General features: G+C 38.2%; 1 protein-coding gene across 1 annotated transcript; it reads left to right on the top strand.

Annotated features, from left to right (window-relative positions):
* The first annotated feature begins 2418 nt into the window (after positions 1-2418).
* LOC121737054 (CCR4-NOT transcription complex subunit 11) lies at positions 2419-7837 on the top strand. The gene is made up of 10 exons (XM_042128594.1): positions 2419-2550; positions 2615-2706; positions 2792-3015; positions 3194-3354; positions 3644-3794; positions 4021-4152; positions 4527-4712; positions 5147-5286; positions 6439-6604; positions 7122-7837. The coding sequence occupies exons 1-10, from the start codon at positions 2507-2509 to the stop codon at positions 7245-7247; spliced, it is 1422 nt and encodes a 473-aa protein (XP_041984528.1). The 5' UTR covers positions 2419-2506; the 3' UTR covers positions 7248-7837.
* The last annotated feature ends 2823 nt before the right edge of the window (positions 7838-10660 follow it).

Here is a 10660-nt window from a genome sequence, read left to right as displayed (position 1 = left end):
TATTTTTTTTATAACTGCAGACCTCGTTCTAGCCTTTACGCTAACTACAAACGAATAAAACGAGGACCACCGAGGACAACTGCGCCAGAAAATGAAATGCTATTTGAATGTTTGAAGTATCCTCATTTCATTTCTGTTATACTTACTCATAGTTTTGCAGAGCCAAGAAGGATTAAAAAAATCTAGAATATAAGTTTTGTTTAATAGGATTGCAATGGATCTATTGAGGTGAGGAGAGGTCACCAACAGGTTGTTAAAAGGTCATGAAGTCTTCACTTCCATTCCTGTGAAAAACTTTAGAGGTAACATTAACTTTAACAGTCGTTGGTGAAATTGGGCCTAAGGCTCTAAACACACTAGGCTGAATTACGCCGGCGCGGTAAATTCAGCCGCGTTTACGCCGCGTTTAACTTGCATACAAAATACGGGCCGAATACGAGGGGTGACACACTATATATTACGTCGCGTTTTGTATGCTTTTGACAATTGCGGCGAAAACTACGCCGGCGTAATTCAGCCTAGTGTGTTTAGACACTAAGACCCAGTTTCATCATCAATAATGGCTTGTTAAATCAGTTAATGGCCTGTTAGAGCTATCGAGCGTTCCACCATGCCCTAATGTCATGTTAAATCACCTAACACGGTGTTAAATTTAATTCCTGCTGTGGAGGTCCGTTAAATATTTAACAGGCTGTTATATGAGTCAAAATAACAACTTTCAAAGACATTAAGTAATGCCTTGTTAGGATTTAACAAACAGAGGTTGGTGAAATTGGGTCTTAGGCTATTATCACAGTATAGCAATATGTCATATTGCTATACTGTGCTATTATGGAAGTTGGTGACTGGTAAACGAGTTGTCAGATGACTGCTGATCACATCATGATTAACGCTCCCACCCATTGACTTTTATAGAGTTTCCATCATTGCTCCTACCGCTCAAGGATATTGCAACAATTATTATCATAGTGTCGCTATTATAATATTATGTACAATTATATGTATTAATAATGAGGAGCTATGAGGGTATATTTACAATAAATTTTTTGTTTACTTTTTCAAAAAATTAGGGGGCAAACGAGCAAACGGGTAACCTGATGGAAAGCAACTACCGCATCGCCCATGGATACTCGTAATATTTTAGAAAAGCTGCAGGTGCGTTATCGGCCTTGGTAGAATATTAAGTATTGCCATTTTTTAGTCGTCATGAAGAATAACGCACATGACTGTAGTATAATTTTAATTGGACTGGCGAGCAATATAAACATTTGTAGGTAGTACAGTGGTTAGTTAACTATCGCGATGTAGTATTTTTTGTTCATAACCGGCCTCGAGATAACATTGTTGACTTAACCCAAAATGTCGAGCCTTCGCCGTCGTCAAAGATTATTTTAATTCCTTATGAAGTTTTTTGTCGAAATGCATTAATAATTGATCCGCCCTAAGCCTTGGACTCTCTCAATGAACGCCAAGATGACCGATCTCCTGCTACTCGCATCCAACATGGGCCTGAAACTAAGCCTAGCCTAGCCAGAGGCCTATGTCCAGCACTGGACGACTATAGGCTGATATGATGATGATGAAGCCTTGACCTTTCCTTTTCCGATCAGTGTGGATTGTGGAATTACAAAATATTGTTTATTATTTAACTATACCCATAGATCCCACAGCGTTGTATACTTATAAGATAAAACCCATAATTTCTGTTGCTTGTTTAACTTATTGCTAATGAGGTAAAATCTTCCAATCTTAGTTAACCTAAGCTACGATATGGTAACATATTATATGATAAAATGGGATAAGATAAATGCACTATGCAGTTTATATGCGGCGCAGGCGGGGTAGTTCCCGAACTGGTGGCAACGTAGTTTCTTCGTTCTTTCTACGACTTTCAAAAAGTGATGAAATGCCTCGTTTTATACGTGTTTTACACCCATAGAAATCTGAATCATGCCAAGCTCGGAAGCTTTTGCTATGGAAGGTATTTCAGAACAGGATAATAAGAAGAATTGGCTTTGGCATGGCTTCGGCCTTCACTATCATTCATTAACTTATAGAGAAAACATGGAGAAAACATACAAATGGCTGTATGGGCAACGCTCCCTTTGCCTGTTCCGACCGGGACGAATTAAAAAAAAATGTCTATGGAAGGGCAAGGAGTTTACATGTGGAAGCATAAACCCATCGTAGCATTATATTATGTCTATGCATAAACCTATAATACGACAGTATATATTTACGTAGTATATGACATTCTCTTTGGTATATAATATTAAGATGATATTAAGTATAAGTGTGGAAGGGTATGCTGCACAGAGTACTTTATGGTATGCCGTATGTCAATGTCATTTTTCTGTCAGATATATGTCACTTCGTGTTTCGAACGTCAAGAAATTAGGAAATAAATACAAGAAAAAGAAAAATAATGAATTTAAACTTATATTAAATAATATAATATTCACAAAAACCTTTCATGCTTACACTTTAACATTAGTTCATAGCCAAAATGTCGCAGCAATTAATCAACGAAAACAGCAAATATATTTTGGAGTATGTTATGATTGTATTGGTGTGCTTGTTTCAAATCGTACCAAAACTAATGTTTGTTGTACAGTTTATTTTCAGAGCAGACGGTAGACTCACAAACTCTAGAATCAATATGTGCTCAAGTACAGAAAAGATTCCCGAAGTCGGATACTTTCAACTGTTAGTATTAAGCTGTTAACCACATTTAGAATTAGCAGGTGTACAACATTCTAATTCTTATTATTCTATATCTTATTCGTTACAGTATGCCTCCTTTTATCGTCATTAATCACTGGTGGTGACTTAACATTGCCGGGACAGCGTGTAGTGGCACTGGCATTAATATTTGACTTTTACAAAGTTGATAATCCATTTAGCGCCTTATTTCTGCATTTGTTAGAGGGTAAACCTGGCTTACTACCGCTTGCGCCGCAGGAAAGACTTTTCATTGGGCAATTACACAATTTTGTTCCAACAAATATCAAAGATGTAAGTGTATAGTATTCATAAAAACAACCACTACATAAAGACTTTTTGTGCAAGTTAAATCTTTGTATTCTCAAAGTAAAAAATTTTCAGTAAGGAAGTTAGAGATGTAACAGTAACTTTTTGCTTTAGAACTGTTTTTGCTGGTAAGTCATTTATATCTTTAATATAATTATTTCAGGTTATGAAGAAGTCTGCAAAACAGGTGATGCTGACTGAAGCGCCCGCAAAGGACTTGGAGTTTGACTACTCATCCCTCCAAGCACTCATCGCTGACAGATCTACAGATGTCAGTTCAATAGCTCGGGCTAATGCCCCAGCATTGGTTCCTTTGAGTGATGGGTAATTTTTTTATTTGTTTATGGGTATTATTTTGCATTGATTACTCTAACCTAGATTACTATGTTATAGTATTAAAGTGCATAATATACAAATCTGTATAATGCTTGAGAGTTATGTACAAATCTATGTATGTTTATTTTCTACTAGAATTATTTGTTATATTGCTTGTGACTACATGCAGAATCAAAAACAAAGTTCCTGTTCTGACACTATACCTAGAAAGTTATAGTAGCAAAAGTAACAAGAATGTAGTGACTTTTTCTTCATTAATATTTAATATCTTCTTTAGGAGTCCACCAAACAGAATGGCAATGAAGGAGCTGTTAGAAGCTCTTATGTCTAATGAATACATGCCATTACATCGTACGCTCAAGCCATCTGGGCCCATACCACCACCAACATTCCTGCTGGACCCTACAGAAATATCTTTCACTGATGAGGTTAGATTTCACTGTCTTGTATCAATTGTTGGGACAGTACCAGTTTTTTGTTTTGTGTATGTAGATAAATTTTTATCCACACATGTCACACAGTAGTCATAATAGCTCCCACATCAGTTTCGGTGACGGTGGCCGGTTTCATTGAAGGGAAGGGAGACTATTGCAATGTGTCAAATATGGATATCTAAACTTGTTCAAATTTAGGTAATTTACTAAAATGTTTTAGGCAGTATGGAAAAATCTGGCAAACAGAGGTGAATACATACCCATGTACGACACTGATATTGAAGGACTCACCGGTATCAAGGCACAGGAGAAGACTGATCGAAGAAGCCAACAAAAAGAGATCAAAGTGAAGGTAAATACTTTATCCGTCAAATCAAATTTGATTTTTGATGTGAGTGGCGGTCGAAAAGTAAGATCTTCTGACCGAGCGACATAGCATTCTCGATCAGGCCGAATCCACTGACGTAATATCAGACGTTGTGTATATCTTGCCGTTCTCAGAAACTTTGATAGTACGATGCAGGATCGTGAGGCTGATTGTGATGGAGCTGATGGAGCTTTGCTGTCTAAACAAACCAGTTCATGTCAGCTCTTAGATAAGCAGACTGCTGACTGAAGACACAACTTACTATAAATGCTATAAACTTTTTATAGCTTAAATAACAGTCTGAAATGTTAAGTATGCCAAAAAAAAATTAAATTAACACTATTTTTCTTACTGATTAGGAGGATAAGAAAGAGAAGGCAGACGATAAGAAGTCAGAAGACAAAGACGGCAAATGCGCTGAAGCTCGTGAGCTTACGCAGACCGCCCTGAAGTCGGCGCTGAGTGTGCCGCAACAGACGCGATTGCTGGCGCTGCTAGACGCGCAGCCGGACCTCGTGTACGAGATCGGCGTCACGCCATACCAGGTGAGAGAGAGACAAGGACACCAAACCTCTCTGAAGTCGGCGCTGAGCTGATGGGCATTTTTGTTATAAAACCTCGTAAAACTGGAAGAAAAAACAGTTTACCAATAGCACATTTTGGCGTTATTGACACAAATTGTTTGTAGTTCATTTAAAGAGGGCTGTTTTTCTCCTTAATCATAATAAGAGTAGGACAAAGTATGATATCGCCATCTGGTGGCAGCAAGCAGAGTGAAAGTAATACTACCATGCAGAAGAATTATTTATTATTAGGTAATTAGGTAATTCCTTTATAATATATGGTTATGATTTTAATTAATAGTAAAAATCGATTGAAGACTATAATGTAACTTTGGTACGCTATCCATGCCTTACTTACATTTCATCACACACAATAATATGTTAACAGCTTTCTCAATTTTGTTTTCTAATACCAGTTGCCTGACCTGGTGGAGAACAATCCGATGGTGGCTATATCGGTGCTGCTGAAGCTGATTAACTCGCAGCACATCACCGAGTACTTCTCCGTGCTGGTCAACATGGAGATGTCGCTGCACTCCATGGAGGTTGTCAACAGGTCAGTCAGTATTACAGCCGGCCAAACAGCTGTCTTACTCCCTACAGGATCAGAATCGAGAAATCGAATCAGCTTAATCTCAACAGCTGTTCCCACTTCTGACAGCTATAGTAGCGCACGATCGTGCTGCGGCTCAATTTGGAACTAATCAGACTCGTAAATAAAAGTCGTAACAGTTTCAAGTTTCAGGAGTAAAGGTAGGTACAAGTTACATAGAAACCAGTAGTGTCGCGACGTCACGTCGTCTGTGGTTGCTTCATGTCATCGCTGCCGACCGGCCGCGGCACCTTTAGACTGCTGTCAGTGATCTTGCGAGCCTTTATGACTAGAAGAAGTCAATAGTTCAGTACAATTGATAATAATTACGTTGATAAATTTTGACGAAATGTTACAGACCTACAATGATATTTTGACGTGAAGACATGGGCGTAGCCAGGATTCTACATAGAAGGGGGGGGGGGGGGGAGGAAAATCCCAAATTCGATCGAATTAACAAAATATGAGCAAACGAACTGGGATTGAATTCCTTCCCCTAGCTCACCCCGCAACTCTTCACTCCACGTTTGGGTATGAAACTCGTGAGCATTAACGACCCCCTGCCCGTACCTCGCTACGCCCATGCGTGAAGATGACATTGTTATGGGGCTTGGATATGTGACAGTTCTATATCAAATTACACTATTAATTTCATATTCAGCTACATTCAAAATGCTGTGATGACAATGAAATAAGGGCGTGGGTGTGAAACAGCTGTTTTTCAAGTGATACCACGATATGACGGCCTTAGTTCTTATTTTGGCCACTTGCCCTAACATCCTTGTAGACCTGTAGCGCACTGTACCAATGTAATTACAACTATTCACCCTCACTTTGACCCTAAATGTAATCGCACATTTATCATTACTTCTGACGACGCGTGCCTTGTGATTCAGAAGGCACGCACCGTACGCGCCACATTTCGTGTACTATGCGGCGCGTACGGCACGTACGGTGCTGAAAAATGTGCGATCAGCTTTAAACGATGGTTGTTTAAGCCTCGATTTATATGCGTCCGCGCAACCGAGCGGTTTGGCTTGGTTATTATAAGCTGGCCTTTGTTATTGCAACTTACCTGCGCTTTGATCCTAAAACAACCTGTCTCCTCCCTTACAGGTTGACGACATCAGTAGACCTGCCTGTCGAGTTTGTGCACCTCTACATCAGCAACTGCATCAGCACCTGCGAGACGATCCGCGACCGCTACATGCAGAACCGCCTCGTGCGGCTTGTGTGCGTGTTCCTGCAGTCGCTCATCAGGAACAAGATCATTAATGTCAAGGTGGGTCGACAGTTTGTGAGGGAAAGTCTTGTCGCTTTCTCTGGGGAGACTGCTTTGCCTTTGTCACTTTCTTTGTGGAGACTGCTTTGCCTTTGTCACTTTCTCTAGGGAGACTGCTTTGCCTTTGTCACTTTCTCTGGGGAGACTGCTTTGCCTTTGTCACTTTCTCTGGGGAGACTGCTTTGCCTTTGTCACATTCTCCGGGGAGTCTGCTTTGCCTTTGCCACTTGCTCTGGGGAGACTGATTTGCCTTTGTCACATTCTCTGGGGAGACTGCTTTGCCTTTGTCACTTTCTCTGGGGAGACTGCTTTGCCTTTGTTGCTTTCTCTGGGAAGACTGCTTTGCCTTTGCCACTATCTCCGGGGAGTCTGCTTAAACAATGTATAAGCTATAGTCTATACGACGTTTTGTCCTTGATATATTGGACAAGGCTTCGATAGACAAAAGAGTATGCATTAAGTGACTTTTTTTATTAGTACTAAGTGATATTAGAAGTTAATAAACTTTTTTTTTCAGGAACTATTCATAGAGGTCGAAGCATTCTGCGTAGAGTTCAGTCGTATACGGGAAGCTGCTGCGCTGTTCCGCTTGCTCAAACAGCTTGACTCTGGGGATGTCACACATAAGGAGACCAAAGAGTAGCATACAGAGAATATAGAGACGGGCATAGAGCACACCACAGAGTAAAGAGGACCAGAGACTATGGAATAGTCAGAGTGGCTGTAGAGGAATTTTGTGAATTCTCAGTTAGTATTATTTCATTTAGTAGCTAAAAGTTTTAGAAATGGGTTTGAAAGACTTATTTCACTTTTTCAGATGAGGTACTGAGTGTGATTTTTTTTTTAGAAAAGCATATCATTAGTTTTTTAAGTTGAAAATTGGAACAAATTTAAGCTGCTGGACAGATATAATATAGACATACAGTTTATAATCTTGCCAAAACGAAAATACGAAAAAATACGCTTTAAAGTCTAAAATCTATTTATAGTCGTTAGCTCTTTCAATGTTTTTAAATCGTCCTAAATGATAGACACAAAAATATAGCTACAACAAAATATATGTAGGTTAATACAGATACACATACTTTTTTAACCTCTGGAAAAAAAACAGGAGTAAGTATTTGTAAAGCTTTTTCAAAACACCTGGTTACATAATGGTTCAAGCTAGATTAAAATAAGCTCACAATAAAGTTAAAATTTGTAATATTAACACCTAGGAATAAGTTATTTCGTCCTATTAATATAAAATTAAGTTACATTTTACGTTCTAGTATAAGCGTCTTCTTATTTTTGTAAATAAAAAACAAAATTAAATAATGAAAAGTTTGAATTACACCCTTTTATTAATGTACAGTATACATCCTGGATACTAATATCACAGATTACTAAATAGTTACTACGTAACTAATATTACTAGCTAAGGGCTGGCGTCGTCACACCTTGACTGACTGATGATAACACATCTAACTAAAATGCCACTTTATGACAGACTATCTGTCTGTCATAAAGTAGCATTTTCAATTTTAATTTAATTTTTCGGAACGAAAAAAGATCGGAACGGCACATTAAGTTTATCTCCATAGTTTGTCTATACTTTTGCATTTCTTCTGGTGGCCTGCTAGGGCTACAGGAAAGGACATAGGGTACTTTTTATCCCAAAAAAATTTACGGTTTCCGCACGATGTACGAATAGTTGTGTATTCCGCGTATCCCGTGGCTCTGCCTGGAGCGGAAAGTAGGAACACTTGTTGGTGTTTCAGTGGGTATGCCCAGACGCGGCCTCCACCGTCTTGGGGCTTGGGGAGTCCTACATACCCCAGTGGCCATCCCCAGATTGTCGGGGATGCGTAATGCATTACCCAACAAAAAAAGGCGTGCGACAGTAGCTGCTCAATAACCATATAATCATTTTTCTCGGGTGCATGAAAGAGACAGCGATACGTCAATGGTCGAATTTCTCCGTTTTCGGTGACCGGGCTATAGACAATTTTCTCTGAATTTTGTGTACTCAGACTCACAGAACAAACAAGATATACTTAAATGTGTTGTATTGTGCGTTTTCTAAACACATTGTAATCTGTATACAATAGATAACACGGTACCTAGAATATTTGCAAAGCATTAGCATTTTAGAACATGCAAATATGTTTTAAAATCATGCCATGCTTAACAATGATTTTAATGAATGAATTAATAATAGTATCTAATGATCGGGAGACACTATAATAATAATATTATGTGTACATCGTATTTAAAATATTACGAGCATAATGTTGGGTAATAGACTTTATTTGGTTTAAAATAGGTAGGTAGTAGGTACACACCCGCAACATAGGCGCCGCACAGTGTTTTAGAAATCCCCAAAATCGGACGTGACTAAGTTAATGCCATTGCATTAACTTAGTCATGTCCGATTTTGGGGATTTATTTGATTCTTAAGAATGATTCTTGCATTTGAAATATAAAACGCCATCGACTCATTAGTCGATGGCGTCTTATATTTCAAATGCAAGAGTAGAAGTCCCGTGTGCGCATTTTACTTCGTTTTGAGAAAATCAATTTTTAAATTAGTCATTTTTTGACTCCTTGAAAACGAAATTATTTTATTTAAATTAATTACGAGGGTTTGTAAACTTGCTACCCAGTTGATTAGATTGATCATTAAGAGACACAAATTTTGTACTTTATTTCATTCCTACAATTCAAGTACTTAGTTCCTGAGATTTTAATGTTTTTAAATATTTAGACTTTATTTTTTTTTCTGCTTTCCTATATGATTTCCGCACCTTCTGTCCAAACTGAAAAATACTTTGGTATGGTCTTTACACTACAATATATTTATTTTTTGTGAATCGCGCCTCATACCAGAGATTTACGAATTTCTAATTTTTATTCGCGCCTTAAAAATGCACACACGGTAGTTCTACTCTTGCATTTGAAATATAAGACGCCATCGACTCATTGCATTAACTTAGTCATGTCCGATTTTGGGGATTTCTAAAACACTGTGCGCCGCACGGAGCTCATACGAAGAGGAGCTGGCCTAAGCAACTGTGCACTGTGATTTTCAACTAGATCCTGACGTCATCATTGTGGCCGGGGCTTAAGTCAGTACACTTTCAGCGTTTGTCAGGTGCACACGTAACGAGACTCCCAATAAATTGGTGTTTTCTACGTTTATAACAACGCTAGGATGAAGTATTGTGTTTTACAATGTCAAAGTTACTCAGACAGATGTTCATTTAATATAAATAACATCACATTGCATCTGTAAATAGTTTTAAATGTAATTTAAATATAAAAGTTCTAGAACATTTCAGATTTCAGCGTTAATTATACTACTTGACACTAGATGGCCAAACCTTTGAAAGATAATATAGACGTAAATGCGTATAATTTTGCATAAGTTTATTGGAATAATCATACTTGAATACTGGTAACTGTTATACACTTAGTCTTAAACACATTTAATAGCTAAAACCGTAGTTATATAGCTTTTATTATTATACTACTTATAAACCGCCATCTGCCGTCATCTATGATAACTATTTGAAACGTAACAAATATCCAGGGCTGTATTCAGAATTATTATTTTACTAACCGATTCAGTGCGGATGACACGGTAGCCGTGTCATACATGTTTTAACGTGTGGCGTATGACACGTGAGCCGTGTCATTTAAAAAACGAAAAAACGAGGGCTTCGCCTCATAATATTCTGTGAATTAAAAAAACGTAGGGGCCGTCAACCTTTTTTAAAGGTGCATTAATAGCGGATTACACGGCAGCCGCGTCTTATGGGTTTTTAACGTGTGGCATATGACACGTGAGCCGTGTCATTTAGAAAGCGATTGTATCTCCCTTAAATTACACTTTAGAAGGTTTTACTCCGAACAAAACCGTCTTAATTTTCCACGTAATGCGTTGACATCAAAGTATTACCAATCCACTAACGATTTTTGTTTTAATCTAAGTTGTTTCTTTCGAAAATATTTTTAACTAGCTGTTACCGCAAACTTCCTTATCCATAGGAATATAACGTTTCCCTGCGGTTAAAA

Source organism: Aricia agestis, chromosome 20, assembly GCF_905147365.1.
Source record: "Aricia agestis chromosome 20, ilAriAges1.1, whole genome shotgun sequence".
Classification (NCBI taxonomy): Eukaryota; Metazoa; Arthropoda; class Insecta; order Lepidoptera; family Lycaenidae; genus Aricia; species Aricia agestis.
The sequence above is the reverse complement of the archived record's forward strand: the minus strand, read 5'-3'. Positions and strand labels throughout refer to the sequence as shown.